The following is a 20259-nucleotide window of genomic DNA, read 5'->3' as shown; positions in this document are numbered from 1 at the left end:
GCCAGGAAAGAGAAGGGAAGATAGTTTGTTAGGGTATGAACCCTCCATCTTCTAGGATCGCCGGCCATCTGAATAAAGCACCCTAAAAGATTCAATCGCTGTCATTGCTTATTGGATTTGGTAGTGACAGGCAGCCCAAACGCCGGCGGTGTCTTTTCCAGTTACATTCTGACTCATGTGATGAAGTATCCCTCCTCTAGCTCTGTCCTACATGGGATGTGAATCATTCCTTTGCCTGGCACACCCACGCTGTCTACACTACCCACCCAGCAGTCAAATAGTAAGATATTTCTTGGTTATCAGATTGACTATTGAGTATCACAGTGCTTATGTTCACGTAATCCTCATTTTACTAAATAATGGTCCCAGAGCACAAGAGTAGTGACACTGGCAACTGAGACACCTTCAATAGAGGCCATCAAGTGCTTCCTTTAAGTGAAAAGATGAAGGTTCTTGACTTAATCTGTGGCAAAGTTTTGTGCCAGAAATTATTCAGTCATACAATGACTTCAGCAAGGGATTCCCTGGAACAGGCGACACCAAGCCATTTACTGCAGATAAGGGACGGTTATACAGATGGATGGAATAGGTTTGAATTGAAAAATCTAAAAATTACTGTGGAGAGGACTACTTTTCCATAAATTTTGTTACAGCATATTATTTTATTTGTCCTATGAGTAGTAGTTATTTTTGTTAATCTCTTACTGTACTTAATTTCTACATTAAACTTTGTCATTGGTATGTATGTATAGAACATCGTATATAAGGTTTGATACTATCTGTGGTTTCAGGCATCCACTGTGGTCTTGGACCATATTCCCTGTGGACAAGGGGGGACTATTGTAAGCATGTAACCGAAGGAACCTGAGTCCATTTGCTGAGAAAAGTATCACAGAAGTAAATTGTACTTAAATCACTCTAAACATGCATTTTTGTCGAGATAAATCAACTTATTTGTGCTTGCACACGAACTGTATACCCAGCTAGAAGCCCACTGTGCAAGACAAGTTGAAATCAATTCACACAATGTTTTACAAATATAAGTCAATCTGTTAGTAGATCAGAGACAAATAAAATATAACAGCTTACTGACTCGGGATTCACGCTGACTTTCAGTTCACCTGAAGTGGGTAGGAGTTTCAAACCTGACATTGGCTTTTACTTCTGAACCAGAAAGCAGCCACCTGCTTGGATTAGCTCCTGGGTCAGTTCACATACCATGCTCTGGGAACACGTCACTCATGTGTGAGAAAAGTTTGAAAGACTTCACATGAAACCGATGATTTTAAGATGGGTAGACACTGAAATTATCTGACATAAATCAGGGGGAAATGCCTTTGGATGAACTAGTCTGAGAAGCAACACAGACAAAAATAAATAAGCCTCCTAGCTAGTTTTTGTCAATTTGGTTGTCATTCATTTTGAAAGCCAAAGGACTCATTTCTTTATACTGTTTAAACATCATGACAATTTCTATTTACCAAATGGAGAAAAACATAACTAATTCCTAAGTGCTGCTTCACATCTTCCTGGCATTTTAACCCAGCTTCTAGCAGAATTTCCTATGCAAAGGGGTACATGGTTTGGCAATGCCTCTGTTTATGACCCTGCAGTTCTGTCCTTTGGGAGATGGCAATGATGATTACATGTAGTTGAAAGACAAACCAGGAATAGACAGCACAAGCAAATGATGGGGCTGGGGGAGCATCAACAACAACAACAACAAAAAAACCCTCTTGTAGATAAAACAAGATTGGAGATGTTGCTTGGTTAATGGGTAGGCCAAATTGTTGGTTCAGGGTCAAATTTAATCATTTAGTTTAATCTGATTTAAAAGATAGTTGACACGATAGCTTGTTAGTCATTATTAGAATAGAAAAGGAGAAACAGCTCATTCAGACACAGATAAAGTTTACATTTTGTCAGACAATTGTCATTGTTTTAAAGGGAAAAGTCCGTAGGGAGTCAGACACGGGCACATTTGGTTCAAGTCAGAAAGTTCTCTTTAAGAAAAAAAATTTGGAGAACACATACCACATTTTGCTGGGTATAATATGTATTTTTGCCCAAATTTTTGAGGGAAAAATGAGGGTGTGCATTCTTTTTCTACCAAAGTACTACATGGGTAGCACTAATTTCATGTATGTATAATTATACACATAAATTATAAATATATAATTTCATGTATATATTTTAACTCTTTTATTTATGCTTATGTGTTATAAGTGCAAATCTAGAAAGCAATAACAATATCTATATGCAAAGTAATACCCTGAAATATAATTGGTTTTGTTTCTAAATATCAATCAATCAATTAATTAATTGAATTAAAAATTAAAATGGAAGACTTTTCCCCTGTAAGTTTGAGCCAAAAGAGTGGGTACCCATTATACATGGCAAAAATACAGTAACTTTGACCATGACCCTGAAAGGCAGGCACCATTTTCTCCATTCTATACTTGAAGAAATCAAGTTCCCACAAGGACCAAACCCTTGCCAAAAGTCACACATATGATCAGCAATGGGCTTATTGAATTCTTAGTCTGGTGGGCTCCAAATCTCCTCTTTCTTTTACACTATGCAACCATTACAGTTTTAGAGTGGTTTATAAGGAGACTTGGGGCTATCGAAATGAAGGTGTTTACATTTCTCATTACAAACTTACATGATTAAGTCAGAAACTCATTAATTAATTAATGGAAGAAAATATTTTATACACCACTCTCTAAATATGGGCATTCTGGAATTATATCTCTTTAATTTCCCGCTGTCTGAGTAATGATGGAGACTTTATTTTCCAATAAAGCATTTCTCAGTTTAGGGATCATTTTTACCCCATGTTCTGGCAGAACAGCCAATGAATCACCAATACCAATAAAGGACTAAGACGAATTGATTCTAGGTATTTAAAATTTTAAAGCCCTAATAGAAACACCTTTTAGAACCCCAGCCCTCCATTATTATCTACAGATTGAAGACAATAACTCCCCGAGATCTTCAAAGCCACCCTAACACAGGCACGTTTGCTCCGAGGTAACTCTGAAAACAGCGGGAGATGCAGTTCCTGAGTTTACCTGAAGATGGCATCCACCCCAAGGCTGTCTGTGATCTGAATGAGGACTCTCTTTAAATCCACAAGTACTGTCATGAACTCTTTTCTACTGACTGGGAAATGTGTGCCGTGTCTGGTAAATAAATCTTCTTTGAGTGACAATACAGTATTATGGTCTTCGTATGGTTTCAGATACACCTCATCTTGGGCTGTACTGATTCTCAAGCCATTTCCCTAAAAGGGAAAAGAAAGTGTCAAAGGGTAAACCTGCAAAAAGAGGGCAAAAAAAGATAAAGTGTCTGTAGCTGAATTCCCCACTTGGTGAGAATTAGTTTTTAGTTTCAAGTTGGCTTTCCCTGTCATTCAGCATATATGTGATACATAAATGAAAGACAGAGAAGGCAATTGAAATCACAGCCTTAACCAGATACATTACAAAGGATAAGCTTCTTGGTTGTGCGTGACCTTCCTCCCGCCATCAATTAAAATAATAGTTCCTGGAAACTCATACACAGATATGATTACAAATACTTTGGTTTTATACCAGTGTACAATTGTATATTCCAAATATATTATTTTATGATGAATAGGGTTGTATAGGAAAATAGGGAAGAAAACTTTGAATAGAGTATGAAGTTATTGTTTTGAAGGACTTTTCTACATCGGAAAAAAACAAGAGAAAACTGTGCATAGGATAATGGTATCATCATAGGAAATATCGTGATTGATCTATGACTTTTAGATTATCCTTCTTATTTTAGTTCACCCATATTAGTGACATGTAATTTCTCACCATTTTACATTTAGAGAACCTTTTTAATCTTAAAGGCATTCCAAGCTTTACTTCTACTTTCATAGACACATCCACATCCACTTCATCCAATATTGGAAATATTCATTTTGGAGGAAAATTTGTGTCATTGATTCACATGCATGAAAGGTCCCATTAAGAACAACAGAGCCTGGGGCTCAATCAACATTGACCCACTTGGGATCATAAACGTGTGTGCAAGTGTGTGCCTTTGGCTGTGTGTGAGTGATGGAGGGTGGGGTGTGAGAGAGGATGGGAGAGGACCTCTAAGGTAACTGGAAGCTTCCAGCATTTCAGAATTGCCTGTGGCCCTTCAAATCCTGACAGCAGCTTCTCCCAGGTCTTTCTTCACTAAATTATGAATTTTGAAGTCAAAATTTAACTACAACTAAATAAACAAGTTTTCTTTTTCGCTTACTTCTGACTAATATAAGTGAAGTAAACAAATTCTACTTGGAAGCAAGGAGAGATGGAAAATAACACAGCTATGTAAATCAGCATTTGCCTAAACACTTTCATCATATTTATGTTCTTGGGAACACGGACATTATGTTTTTAATTCAAATCCCAAGTCTGGTCTGAAGGTCTTCTTTATCATTGAAACCCAATGAATATACTCTGTTTTCTAGTGAGACATAAGACTCACTAGAAAGGCATTGGAACAAATTTCCAAGATATAATATTTTTCTATCATATTATGTAAGTTAACATCAAATCAAACAAGTAAGGAATAACCTCAAATAACATAATAACGTAAAACAGTTGAGCATAAATGACGCTCTTCATACTCTACCTCTAAGATAACCATAAGCTGGAGTACGTGTTCTGTTTCTTCGTCTTCTTCCTCTTCTTCTTTTTCTTCAAGGTCATATGATACAGTAAATGTTAATCGTCCTCCAACTGCGGTGAGCTACCAGAGAGGAGATATGTAATCATTACAGGACAGGAGATGGGCTATTAAATCACATTTTACTTATTATTTTTAAATCATTTTATTGTTCTAGAGGGCAGAATTTGGAAAATGCAGAAATCCCAAGTGCAGGGTAAGAATGACAGACATTTCTTTAAGAGTAACCTTTATATATAAACCTTAGCAATCAACAGCAAGCCTGACACAAATATCAATTCAGGTATTATTTTTCCCAGTATTGCAGACTTGCAGAAATAGGTTAAGTTCCATGAAACCAAACATAGCCCTTTCTGTCATTTTCCTGGTCTATAGCTTGAGCTTTACAATTTCCAGACAGAAAAGGATCTTTGTCAAAATTGGGAGATGTCTAGCCACCCCTGAGGGTCACTCACTTTCTGTGGGTCTAAATGCTTTCACCAAAGACATCATTCCATTTGACAGGCACTTTGCATAGACTATACACTAAGCTGAGAAATTCTTTTGGTCAAAGAAATAAAAGAATAGCATCAAATTTTACATTATGATAAATGCAATCAAAACTCCCAAAGAAAATACATTTTACTGCGTGCAATCAATTATGCTTAGCTTGAATGAATGCTATTACCCCTTTTCATTAAACAACTGTCTTCCAACATGCATGCTAAGCCTCATACAAAGTACACTTGAGGTTTACATTGCCTGACATTGACAGTCACCTTGTAGAAAAGAAAAAAAAATAGGAAAGCAAGATCATTTATAGGACAGGAATCAACACCGGAGTTTGAGTGACAGATTCAATGCAAATCCTATTTTCCTTTTGAAAAAAAATTCCACTCCAGCATTGTAAATAAAGATATTCATAAAATAAAGCTGATGATTTATATTCTGCTGTTCCCTCCATGCTGACAAGCAGAGACCCAGCCTTGCAGCCACTGGCTCTACGTGGCCTCACAGGGCGCAGTCTGACCACAAAGCACTTCCCTTGGAGGCACTGGATGGAGGAGGAGGAACCCGATTCCTCCAGAAGTTGTTCCACAGCGAATCCCCCAGAGCTCACTCTGACTGATTAAACGGGGTTTTTAAATTGACGCTCTGAAATGTCTTCCAAGGGCTCATTATGTGGATGGAGCTCTATAAGAAACTAAAATTCAGAAAAAATTTATTCCCCTGACTCCCCTAAGAAAGAGCTTTACTCTAATGTCTTCTTATGTATAAAATAATAAATATCTGCCTGGACTATAGCACTTGGTATGATTGTGAGTAATGAGGATAAACTCTATGTAAAAGGTTTTTGGTTCTAATAAGATAAGCATCCAAAGTATCACATAGCATGCTTGTTAAAGTTAGCCAGATATTTTCTCAATGAGAGGTGTCTAGAAATGCAGCATAAAAAAAGCATACTTCATATATTTCAAAGAGGACTGAACTATTTAGAATTTTCTAATTTAATAAAAATATTTAGCAGAAGGTAGGGATTGCGTTTGGGAAGGATACTGGACATAAATCTATAATGCTGCAAAACATTTCAATTTCCAAACACATTTCAATTAATTAAAATTTGGATCACAATTTTTATTTTTCTGGAATATGGCCTCCACTACCCCCAAAAAGGAAAAAAAATCAACTTCAATTCTTATATTTAAGAAATGACCATACATATCCAAAATAAAAAAAAACCCTTAGAATTAAAGGTAACTGGAGGTAATTCCCATTTTGCCAATAAAAGAGCCACACTGTAATTTCAGTCTCCAAGCTTTTAAAACTTTAGATGAAATAGAAAAGTGTTTGATTTGTTATAATATTAACTTCATTAATGTTATTTCCATATGCCCTTATAATGCTTATATAAATCATATAGTATATAAAATAGTATAATATGGTAGAGGAATGAGGTTGAAATTTAGGAAAAGGAACAAATAACTATGTCGGAAAAGAAAGGGGCCTTATGAAGATTGATGATAATATAAAACGTAAACTAAGGAGTAAGATTAATTCAACCTATTATCCTGAGGATTTATAATACTAATAGTAACAAAAATTAAAAATTTTTTCATTCATATTTCATAAAGTCCTTTTTCCACTGATTCTTTCATGCATCTCTGATGCCCGTGCTTTGGCATTATTAGATCAGTTTTTGTACCATCTACCAATGTCCATAAGTGAATTCATTTTACTTCCACTCAAGGCATGTGAAAAATAGTTTTGGAAAGATGTATACTATCCTCAGATTTTTTTTCTCAAGCCACAAGTACACATTTCTATATTATTAGAATCACTATCTTTTTTATTCATCCTAGAGGTATATATTTATGATCACCTCTATATAACTACTTAGTCAAAGACCTAAGTAATATTTTAATATGATTGTTTAAGATATTACCCTGCAACTCAGAAGCTGTATCCCTAGGAATAATTACTTACTCTCTGTTAAATTCCTTTGTCTCTATATTCTCTTTAATCCAAAAATCTTTTAAACCAAGTATTTCCTGGTGTTGTTTCCAGCTAACATCTTCCCCAAAGAGGACATAACCGTCGCATGAAAGTCTTTGTAACAAGTCAGTTATAACACAGCACTTCTTTTCTGAGGGATGGTGTTTTGGGAAGAAAAACTTTGATAATATTCAGAGTATAAATTTTCCTTTTGTATAGGTGTAGATGAAGAATCCTCTGCCTCTTCTTCATCTAGCTCCTGCTCCATCTCTGAAATGCCACCTTCCCTGGACTCCTCCACGTCCTTGCTTTCCCACTCTCCTATAATCCCTTCAAATATCCCAGTCTTCAGTCACTCCATCAAATCAAATGTGCACAGTGCTGCCAATCATCAATAGACTTTATTGTCTCCTCTAGGTATTATCTAAGGTTATGTATGTTTTACTGTCAGACTCTGTGATGGGGGTATTAACACTCATTGTCTTCATTCCTACCCATTCTCTCTTTCTTATTTTATCTACTGCACTCTGCCTCTCACACCTAGTGCTCCATTAAAGTGCTCATTGAAAGGTCATTTATCAACTTTATCCAGCAACCACTCATGGACCTTTTGTTCAGCTTTATTCTTAATCTTTATGTGACATGTCATAGTTCTTAAGATTCTTGACTTCTTTGTCTTCTATTGCACTAAACTATCCTGAGACTCCTTCTTCAGCCTGGTCATACCTCTACCTCATTTATAAACACATTTTTTTATTGTTTATTCATTGTACAGATGTCTCCAAGACTCTTACTCCATTTTACTTATTCTTTTTCATTGACTTTTCCATTCCTCTCATTGACTGAACTACGTTTATACACGTTTATAGCCAGTTCCTCAACCCCTATCTTCCATCCTGTGCTGTGTTCCTATATTGCTTATTCTTCCATAGGAAGTACCAGAGACTGGGTGGCTTCAACTCCAGAAATTTAAAATCAACGTATCAGCAGGGTAGGTTTCTTCTGAGGCCTCTCACATTACCATATAGATGGCCATCTTTGCCTCGTGTCTTCATGTGGATTTCCTCTGTATTTGTGCCTTAATTTCCTCTTCTTAAAAAGACACCAGTAATATTGAATTACAGACTATCCCAACTACCTCATCTTAACTGAGTTACCACTTTAAAGAGCCTTTCTCCAAATACAGTCACATTCTCAGGTTCTAGGGGTTAGGAATTTAACATAGAAATTTATGGATAGGTGCAATTCAGCCTTTAACAGTCGTATATTGAGTGATTGTTCAATAATGTCTCAAACACTCAAGGTACCCACAGTTAATCTCATTACCTGGATCTTCCTAGGAAACAAACTTGATTATTTTCCCAACTCCCATGATTTGCTCAAACCAATTGCTTTATTTCTCTATTTTATAGATGGTAAACTCTAGGTGCAATACAATATTATTTTCACTTTGTTATTTATATCAGATTACTGCCTCAATCCTACTCTCTTGAAATTCTTCTTGGCTAACTTTCTATTCCCTTTGCCACATCACACTCACTAGGCCCCCATCAAGCATTTGAACTCAATTCCTGACTTCAGTCTCCTTGTTGGGGAAAGTTTTATCTATTACTTCTGTTCCTGTACTTCCCTAATGAAGACCCTCCAGTAGTCTGGGATCTATAACATCATTCAACTTTCTGTGCACTTAAACACTCTCTAGGATCTGTCTAGCTCTTGTTCAGAAACTCTGTGCAGAGGTGCCCCGGGGCACTACAGTGAACTCACAAAGGCACTGTGGGATCCATAAATGTTTGAAGAAAATATACCAAACAACCAGCTCAAGCTACCTCTCAATTTTAACCTTAGATAGTGCTATATTCCTTTAAGAATGTTGTTAGCATTTGGAGCTGTTTCAGTTTACTTTAATTTCCAGCAATGCTGTACCTTTGTTAAAAAAAGTTTTCCGTGGATGCTGTGATAAAAAGCCAGCTGGCAAACAGACCCCTTAGTAAGCAATTGAAGTTATTTATAAAGAAAATAAATTATTATACTGTCTGAATTTATGTGCATTATCTTTTCTTAAGGATTTTATTTGCTTTAGAGAGAGGGGAAGATTTTATTCGTTTTAGGGAGAGGGGAAGGGAGAGAGAAAGGTAGGGAGAAAAACACTATTAAGTTGCCTCTTGTATGTGCCTCAACCAGGGATCAAAATCACAACCCAGGCATGTGCCCTGGTTGGGAATCAAAGTGGTGACCATTTGCTTCTCGGGATGATAACCAACCAACTGAGCCCCACTAGTCAGGGCTGCATTACCTTTTAAATGATAAATAAGTTACTAAACAGAATCATTTATCACATTGTTTGACCCTAAGTACTGTGGCATGTTTCAGTTGCTTTAGAAGGCACCGTAAAAAAATATGGAGACACAAAGCATGCCATGAATTGAGAAAGTATGGAAACTTCCAATCTAGCCTCTTCGTATATCTGTCTATTCTGCTAGCTAGGTTTGCTTAAACTAATATCCCTGCTGAAATTCTCATTCCTATAGCACTCCGACTATTCAAACGCTTTTCTTTTCTTTTTCTTTTTTCTTTTTTTGCCTGGCTGATATCCCACTGGTCATAAAACTGAGGGAAAAAAGGGTTTTTCAGTAATATTCCCAAAGTCTACTGAGGAGTCAGTGGCAACCACAACAAATAATAGAGCTAACAGATTCTAAAATAGGTAGAGGTCTGTATAAACCAGCTTATCCATTAACACTGAAGAAGTCTAACAATATATCACATGACATCAGAAAGTTACGGGTAGTGTGCACAACTAATTTTCCACAATTTTAGACTTTGTAGATTCAATTTATTAATATTATCTTTGGGACTTTCAAATTAGTCCATTTTGTGGACAACATTGATTACTGTAATTTTACAGAGCACTGCATGTACAGCCACCAGAACATTTCATTTTCCTCTGCTATTTAGAAACTGAACTGTCATCATTCTACAGGCTGAAGAAATATGGTCTTCCCCAAGTCGAAGTACGTGCCATTCCAGTTCACTCTGAAGCAATCCTTACATTTACTGGATAGATGAGACTATCTTTACCAGAGGTGAGAGTTGTATTCCTTTTCAATACAAAGAGAAAGTGAATTTAATGAGAATAGTTCATTCTAGAAGGGTCCCCAAGGACCTAGCCTTTTACCCTTCTCCTTATATTAAATGAAATTCTTTACAGTGAGATTCAGATATTAAACTGAGAAGACACTGCAGGGAAAGTAGCAGCACCCATTCATTCCTGGAGATGGTTCAGTGCTAAGCCATTCACTCTCCTGATCCTCAAATTTACTCCATTAAGAAGAAGAGCAACACAAGTAGTTGTTTCTATGGGTACCTGTTTAGTTCTACCTGCAGGGCAAAGAAACAGCTTGTTTGCAAGTAACATTGCAGTTACTCTGCAATATACAACCTAATGTCACACATAATAATGTAGCGTGCATGCAGCACATTGCATTAAAGATTTAATGAGGCAGAAAAGTTTTCCCTCATGAGTGGAAAAAGGCTAAAGGTAATTCATAAAATTAAAGTATTTAGAAAAGTATTTAGAAATGAGCTACTTGTGCTGTAGTCTCTCTTTTTCTCAAAATCTCAAGAAACATGAATTGAGGAGGAGGGATGGGTGATCTACAGAGGACAATATACCTGGGAAAAATTATTTTCATAAAAATAAGCCTGGAGTATTTGGTTCTCTGATGTCAGGATATCATTACTCTTACTCCACTAAATGGGGTGTAAAACCTAATATTTGCTTCTGCTTACTGGAATAAATATTTCAGGGGGAATATACTAAAATCAAATGAGGAAAAGACTTCGTAATATTGAACAAAATAAATGAAACATATCTGTCAATTTCAATTCAGCAGCACAAACAGAGCAAGTGATTCACTGTCTATACTCCAAAGCCCCAGAGGCTTAAACTCTGAAAAGGTGTCCCTCCCACATAAGTGTTTATTAATGCATCTATTCATGGAGCTGTTTTTTACCATAGAAACAGTATTCCATTTCAGGTGTTGTTATGCTTTTCTGTACATTTAAAACACTGAGATAAGAACATGTGTCTCTTCTTGCAAAGTTTGATAATTATCTGAATAGAACCAATGCAAGGAGATGTTGAATTAGAGAACAGGTAGAATTATACATGAGAAGTCTTAAAGTCTTATCATTTTCCATGCATAGAAAATGAACTGGACGTTGTAGGTGTCAAACAGAGACTATGCATTCTAGAAAGGTTGGTTTAGAAGGCAAGAGGCCCCATTATATAGTACAGGAATACAGAGAAAAGAATCTTAAAGAACTCTACTGCTTGCCAGTTTCACTCCTCCCTTCCTTCTTTTCTTCCTCTCTGCTTGCTTTTCCTTCCTTCCTTCTTTTTACTTATCTTTTCTTTCTTCTCCTCCATCCCTTCTGCCTCACCTTTCTTTTTGTTTTTGGCATTCAAAGTAGTTTCAACAGTATTTATTTTGCAATAACAACAATGTCCATTTTACACATGCGATAATGAGAACTAATTTGAGGAAAGGCCTGACTTCAGGACTTTTTTCCTTTAACTAGGCCACTTCTAACCTGGTGAGATTACATTGTATGCTGCATCATTTGAATTTCATGAGTATCCAAAGTAATGATGAGAATTATCGACGTGACAGGTCCAAGGACAGAGTTCTATGGCAGCCGACCGGAGACAGCCCCTCAGTACAACACTCACTGACCATCCAGTGTACTTGCACCCCTGACCTCCCACTGCTTACAAAATTTCTCAATCTCATTTATTCTCCCCAGCTTTCACCGTGACTTTTCAAATCCTTACAACCTTCCTTCTAGACAATATTTATAAATGATGTTTCTTACCGAAAATGCCAAGAGATATCCATTACAGTGTTCTGAATGGCAGAGTGAAAACAAAGATAATTGTGAGAGACATATCTAGGGGAATTGAGACACCAACATGAGTTTCCTACATAATTTTTTTTAAATTCATAGTTTATTCACTCAAATGATACCAACCTAAAGCTTCAGTATAAGTTTTCTGTCTCCTGTGTAACAAGGTAGGGTCCAATTATACTTTCCCTCTGCTCACATGATCCTTTTGCTTTTGTGATCTGAAGCAAATGGAGTTATAAGGGTTTGATCAGGTAAGACAGTTTTCGGTTGTTTGAAAACCAGACAATGAGGGCTTCTCATAAATAAGTGGTCCAGAGGTAGACAGATGGAATTTTAAAATACAACAAATTATTTTTTCCTGTTTCATGTATTTTCCACAGATAATTAGGTCCATTTGTGGACACATACATAAACACCCCACGAATAGATTTGCTAAACAAAAGATGATAAAAAGCTTAGAAGTACAACATACCATACAATCAATTAGTGTTTGGTGTTGATGTAAGTCTTCTGACTTAGAGAACTATGTGCTACACTGTGGCATGTGCTGATCAAGTACTGAGTTGAAATAATACAATCTGAACAGATGTCAGTAAATGGTAGCAGCCAAAATTCTCCAAACTGCTATCTGTTATGAAGCCCAGACTCAAAAACAGGGTCTTTGCAACAGCTGTTTCTCTTCTGTTTACTTACTTAGGTTTAGATGGAATGTTCCATTAGTACTTTTGCTGTGGGTCACATTGATTTATGTGTAAGTATTCAGCACAAAAATACATGTAATAATTAAACATTGGTCTAATCAAATAATGAATTGTGAATTTATACATACATATGTTTCTTATTGAGCCAGTCTTAATTTTTTTAGGTCCTCTGCCAAGAAAACAGAAAACTACATGTACATGATGTATCATATTGATGCTGATTAAAATAACAGGACATGTTTTAATCTAAGGTCCATTAAGTTAAAGGGAAACACGCTATTTTCACACAAACTAAAAATGAATAAAAACAAAATATATTGTACTTATGTGAAATTTATGAGAACACTGTGAAAAAGGATACCATCATTGTTATTCTCTGTTTGAAAAAGAATTTTAGTTAGCCTTTCTCTCTCTGCCTAACTTTTTTGTCGTTGAAAGATATTTATTACTTGGGGTAGAATGCAGCTAGTGTGTAGCCTTTTCTACTCTTCCTGCAAAAGTAGGGGAAAGAGTGTTAAAAAACAGAGCTCTCGTCTTGCCCATAGGCAATCTTCAAGGATAAAACACTTAAGGACTGAATGTGGCCAGAAGACCTGTATGTTTAAATGAGGTTACATTATTTAGATAAAGGTTATTTTGATATAGCAGTCAACTATTTCTCACAAAAGCAGCAGCCAGAACACCAGTCTTGCAATACTATTTTGACTGGATGCTAAACTGACTTACCACTATTCCCTTTTCTCTCTTCCCTCATTTGTGAACTCTGCAGGTGAGTTGCGACTACAGCAGTAGAGGCTGGTTGTGAATTTCAGAGGAAAAAGTTCCCAGACATGCAATGTAAACTAAGTTGCACCCCAGAAGAGCATCAACAGGCCAATAAATTCTTCCATAATGAGCAGATCGAGTTGTGTTAGTTTTCTGACATGTCTATTAATATAAGAAATATAATCCACATGAAAGATCAAGCTCGTACCTGGAGATTTTCTAGACTGAATTTGTATTGTGTTTCTGCCTTTAAATGCTCTATGGCCCTTAGGAAAGTTATTTATGTTTTCAGAGCCTGAGTCAATGTTCACTAAAATGAGCTAAATTACACCTATCTCAGAAGTTTGTTCTGAGGATGAAATGAGACAATACACATAAAGTTCCTCACCTAGCACATAGTCTATATTCAACAAATTTTGTAAGTTATACTGTTGCAGTAAAGATCATTTACAAACTTAAAGCACCATACACACTTTACACAAAACTAATCATAGTAAGATTTATTTCAAAATTCTAAATGAAGTTTAAAGTCTTAGAGTTGTTGGAAGAGATCCCAGTGATGGCAGAATTCAGATCTTATTCATGTTTGAATGTTTCCCTACAGTACTTTACACAGGCAACTTACAAATAATACATGCTACATAAATACCTGCTGAATTTTAATCAAATTCAACACTATATAGTACTTCAGTGAATTATAGATGGAAAAGACATAAAAAACTAGGACAAATTTGCACCACCTCTGTAAGAGGCTTTGTGGTTGTTATTGAATTAGGTCTTTATTGGTTTCTCTATTCTTTTCTTTATCAGTTCTAAAAAGAGAACAAAGGAAATATATCTAGCTGAGCTTTTTGGTGATTTGAGTTTATTATAGGAACTTACTGTACTACTGACTGGCAAATAATAAATGTTTTTCTAATAAGAAACTTTAAGAATTTTGGGATTTTGAGCTGCAGTTAAAAGGTTAAGTCATTTAGACATTTACACACATAAAGGAACTACCGTATTTTGCCATATGTATAATGTGTACTTTTTTGCTCAAGTTTTTGAAGAGAAAATAAGGGTGTACATTATACATGCATAGTACTAATTTCATATCTATATAAATGTTTTTAATTCTTTTATTTATGCTTATATGTTAAAAGCATAAGTCTAGAAAGCAATAACAATATCCATATGCAAAATAATACCCTGGAATATGATAATTGGTTTTATTTCTAAATATAAATAAATAAAAAATTGAATTAAAAATTAAAATGAATGATTTTTTCCTGACAGTTTGGGCAAAAATGTGGGTACATATTATATACAAGACAATTTGGGTATATGTCATTACTTTTTGCCACCTTCTATGCGTTGGAATAATAGTGTAAATTCCAGCACCCACTAATACATATTTTTAAGCCGTAAATACATTTTCAGTGTGTTCTGCTATAGTGGCAAACAACACACTCTCTGCACTAAGAAGACACCTAGCATACTTATAAAAGGAAGCAATGATCCCACTACACTCAGAACTTGACACAACCACTTAAGAGGGGAGTTGACACATTAGAGTTCATACAAAGAGGTGTGACCAGAATGTTGATGGCTGTAAAAGCTGAATGAGAGGTTTGGAAAGATCATGGAAATATTTAACTCTAAAAGGGGAAGTCTTAGGGAAAACATGATTGTTTTCTTCAAATATTTGAAGGTCTATCATATATAATAGGAAGAAAATTCGCTATTTGTAGCACAAAAATAGAACCTATATGGAGTGGAAGGGAGGAAATGAATGCCTTTTGATCCTGTATAAGAATTAACTTCTGGGGAAGGGGGGAGGGTTGGGTGGAGGGGCTGGAACGGGAGTAGGGGGGAGAAAACTGTACTTGAACAATGATTGAAATAAAAAAAAGAAAAAAAAAAAAAAAAAAAAAGAATTAACTTCTGATATCTGGAACTATTGATAATGGAATGCGCTAACTCAGAGGGTCTCTAATTCCCTGAATATATGTGAATAGAAGTCCATCTGTCTGAGATGATGGGGAGGGATGCCTACATCTGCCGAGAGGGTGGACAAGATCTGATATCACTGGACAACTCCAATGCCAAAGTGCCAAATTTTGGAGTGAATTTATTAATAGCTGGTTAATTAAATATAAGGGCAACTCTTTGCAATGTCTAGTTTGCAAACTCTTTTGCAATTTCACTTGCTAGTTTGGTTTGTGTCTGTGAGCTAAGGCCTTGGATGTGGTTTAAATTGATTGTATGAATAAGGAATAAAACTTTTCTGCTGATAAGACAAAAAAGGGACTGAGGATCTAAGAGGATGAATTCTTCAGAGTCACACTGTTCCTTTAGTGATATTGAGACATGTTTTTGACTTATATTTATGTTTTTAAATACTCCCCATGGATTCTCTCTCTCTCTCCCCCCGACACCACACCCCCAAGCACTATCAGCAGCTATCAAAGATGTTAAACATTGACTCAAATGCTACACAGTGAAGTTAAAACCTGGTTTTACTATCCACCAACTTTTAAAAAAAAATTAAATTATTTTAGCCCTAGCTGGCATAGCTCAGTGGATTGAACGCGCACTGTGAACCAAAGTGTTGCAGGTTCAATTCCCAGTTGGGGCACATGCCTGGATTGCAGGCTACAGCCCCCAGCAACCACACATTGATGTCTCTCTCTCTCTCTCTTTCTCCCTCCCTTCCCTCTCTAAAAATGGATGGATAAAATCTTTAAAAAATTTTTAAATTATTTTATTGTTGTTCAACCTACCAACTTTTTAACCTTGAGCAAGTCATGTAATCTTTTGATGCTTTTCATTTTCTCATCTTTAAAATAAATGTAACAACAATAAATCTCATAAGGCTGTATGAGTATGGTTTTGAGGATTAAATATTAATATACATATATCACACTGAAGAGTATTTGGCTTCCCCATTATAATTATTAATGTGTCTATGAACAATCACTATTGATGGATGTCTATTTTTAATATTTTTCCACTACAAACATTGTTGCAATGAATAACGATGCACTTAGCTATATCCTGTATGTGCAGAATTAACCAGTGAATAAATTTCCAGAGATAGAACTGTTGTGTCAAAATGTATATGCATCTGTAATTTAAATAGATATTGCCAAATTAACCTTTAAGATTTTGTACCTACAACCAGCAGTAAAGGAAAATACTTGTTTCTCTTAAACACTCACCAATAATGTTATCAAACTTTTGGAGCTGTGCTAATCTAATGGGAAAAATGGCATTTTAGCAAAGTTTTACTTTGTTTGCTTTGTTGTATTAATGATGGTAGTATATTTTCATGTTTAAGAAACAATAGTATTTTCTATACAAGCACTTAGACTCAATTTAACAAACTTATTTGAATTTGCTGAATTCCTTAATTAGGAGTGGCAGCAAGATAATGTTTAAATTCTATAAGCCTGCTAGAGAATGTAAAGAATATGTTTTACCTAGTTCCTCTCATGAATTTCTTATAAAAAAACCATCAGTGTAGATATTTTCATTCTCTTTTAGATATAACACAATTTATACTTCAGAACTAATGTAATTTACCCAGAGTCCCGCAGTAAATATATGGTCTAAGATTAGAGAGGGGATTAGTGTTATTCTGAAGCAGATGAGCTTTAAAATCATCATCTTTACTGTAAACACTTCAGTGATTTTCCTGTTTATTTTATTGTATTATTTTGAAATATGAAGTAATATTAACTTATTTTGAAAACTAAACATATGTACACTTGTATTATTTAATATCTTTTTAAAAAGATTTTATTTATTTGTTTTTAGAGAGAAGGAAGGGGAAGAAAGAGAGGGAGAGAAACACATCAATGTATGGTTGCTTCTTGTGCGCCCCCCACTGGGGACCTGGCCTGTAACCCAGGCATGTGTCCTGACTGGGAATTGAATCAGCAACCCCTTGGTTTGCAGTCCACACTCAATCCACTGAACTACACCAGCCAGGGCTTATTTAATATCTTAAGTTCTCAAATTCTCTAAGATAAATTACAATAGAAATTTGGTGCCTACCAGAGAATAAAACTTCAATTAAGTATTTAAGACCTCTTGCTTCACTAGGGAAACTCTCTAAAATGCAGAAATTATTGCATTCCATTAAATACGTTACAGAGTATTTGAGATGTGTCTTCATTTCTTTTATTTTTAATAGGTAAGTCATTAGAAGACAATAACCTCACCAGAGTCTACAAATGTCACCAGATACATATTAGCAGTAGGTCAGACTACAGTCTCTCTTGGACAATAAAGAAACACAAAACGAGAAGTAAAAAAGTAACTGTGGTCAAAGTTTCGAAATATAGCTGAGCATTTCATAGAAGCTATATGGTTTTCCTACTAAGTTCTCCAATTTCCCCAAACCAGAGGCACCCTTTTATAGAAAGAGAGTACAAACAGTATTCTTTACTATTTTCTAAGAAAACAGAGTTCCTGCCATACAAAGGCAGACTGATTCTCAGGACACTCCAAAGTTCCTGCTAAGAGTTCAAAGTGGTGCATAAAAGCAGTCCTATCAATCACAACATGAAACACACACGTTCTCACACTCTCACAGGGGAGCAAATATTTATGCAGCTTTGGACACTTATTTTCTTCATGCACTTTCACGTCAGCATGGCAACTGTATACTTCTTGGCAGGGAGCAGCCTTTAGACATCCTGTGAACTTAACACATTGCATTGAATTTTGTAGTATGTACTTTATTCCACATATTATTTCTTTAAAGTTTTAAATTTTCTGTTTTTCTTCTCAATCATAACTGAACATCCTTCCCACACAGACCAGCTGTTTTTCTACTTAAAAGAAGGCAAGTAATTTAACATCATAAGTACCAAATTGCATCTCAAGGTCAGAGTCAAAAGCTTTTATGTCTCATTAATTTTCTGCCTCCTCATCAGCTTTTCTCATTGAGTTACCATTTAGATGTTGGTATGTGGAAAAGCATGGGATTTGTGTTATCAGTTAAAACACAAAGCTATCTCCAGATACTAATGACTAACATAAAATATTTCCAATTAAATATACAGTGCTACATATATTTTATAAATGGCAACAGAAAACCTTTGTAAGATTTCTGTTCTACATAGCAGTGACTTCTCTTCACCATGGAGAATTCAGCAAGCTGGGTAGGAGGAACGTTCATTCATAAAAGACAAGGAGAAGATGAGCACAACTTTCCTCACCTGGGTATCTAATAACAGGGGACCTACCTATCGAAGGTGGTCTGTTGACCGTATGTACTAATAAGACTCAACAGAAGAAGGAACAGCAAATCTTTTTCCCCAGAAAGTGTCAAAACCATACTTTTCATTAGTTTATTTAATCCACTGTGGTAGAAAAAATACAACTCCAATAAATGTCTCATTTAAATTAAAAATACATATACAACCTATTTGAGTTCATCTATACTTGAATAGTGAGACATAAACATACTGACCTTTATTTCTCTTCTGAATCAAACCATTTAGCTCATGCACATAATTCTTGGAAGTGATAGATTTAATTTGAAAATATTAGATATTTCTTAGAAATTCAAATGGATAATGAAAGAAATCTACATGTACCACCATTTGATCTTTAATAATCTTCCCTCACTTTAGAGTCTACATCAGTATTTCTCAAAGTAATCATGTAGAAAGAGGTTGACTGAAAATCTTGATTTCATTTATTTCCTCTATCAAAGAACATAGACTTTTTTTTTTACCCCAAAGCACTTACTTTATCATTAAGAAAACATGGGGCCAGAGAAGATACACTCGCTGCCCAAGGCTAAATCACAAACACTGGCAGAGACTCTGGGTCCTGGTTTTCAGTCCTGCATCTCCGTATGTGTTCATCTATCCCATTTGCTTAGGACAACATGTTTCCTGATTTATTTTATTATGTCCTTTATTACATTCTCAATAGTTTTCAACTGTGATGTTACAGTTTAAAATCCCAGGGAGTGTCATTGGGGTCTCTGTCCCTTCTCTAGAATCCTGCTGAGTTAATGACTGCTTTAACCACTGCAATATTGCATGTGACTTCTAAGGTAAGATCATAAAAAAGCATTGGGCTTTTTGCCTTGTATTCTGGATACACATTCCATTGAAACTCTGAGCTTCCATGAAACTAGTCCCCCTACCCTGCAGCCACCTGCTTTGAGGAAACCAGGCTACCTATATTGGTCACACGTGGGCTGTCTGGTTGTCTGTCTCATGTGAGTCCAGTGTCTGAGTTACAGCATTTCAGTCACTAGATACGTATATGAGAAGCCTCCAGCCTTTCAATTCACCCACAAACATTCCAATCTTCCTAGCTGAAACCCAAGGTAGCATGGAGCAAAGACTAGCCATCGCCGGAATGCCCTGTCCAAATTCCTTATTTGAAAAATTTGTTAGAGTAAAATAGTTGTTTTACACTACTAATTTTTAAGTGGTTTGTCACTTATCAATAGATAACTGAAAAACTCTCAGATCTTAATATTGTTTCATTTAGGTTCAAAACACTGGCTAGTTTGATAAATTCAGCAACTGCCCATCAAAAAGCTGTCTTAAGTGATCTTTATTTGAACCTTATTATTATTCCAAGTTTTACATATTATTTTTATAAGAACAGAATAGAATGGCTTTTTGTGCTATTGCTCTTACTAGACAATTATTTTTGAAAATGTTATTCACTCATTCATTCACTA

At 35.6% G+C, this 20259-nt stretch overlaps 1 protein-coding gene across 4 annotated transcripts in view; it reads right to left on the bottom strand.

The window, feature by feature from the left end:
- LAMA2 (laminin subunit alpha 2) overlaps positions 1–20259 on the bottom strand; it is a 516934-nt gene that overhangs the window by 226326 nt on the left and 270349 nt on the right. For all 4 annotated transcript variants that reach the window (XM_036024687.1, XM_036024688.1, XM_028508983.2 and 1 more), the window contains exons 13-14: positions 4657–4773; positions 3075–3286 (exon numbers count right to left, since the gene is read on the bottom strand). In XM_036024687.1, coding sequence (XP_035880580.1) covers positions 3075–3286; positions 4657–4773 — 329 coding nt within the window. The remainder of the gene's footprint in view (positions 1–3074; positions 3287–4656; positions 4774–20259) is intronic.

The sequence above is a fragment of the Phyllostomus discolor genome, chromosome 4 (assembly GCF_004126475.2).
Source record: "Phyllostomus discolor isolate MPI-MPIP mPhyDis1 chromosome 4, mPhyDis1.pri.v3, whole genome shotgun sequence".
NCBI lineage: Eukaryota > Metazoa > Chordata > Mammalia > Chiroptera > Phyllostomidae > Phyllostomus > Phyllostomus discolor.
This window is presented reverse-complemented; position numbering and strand designations above follow the sequence as displayed.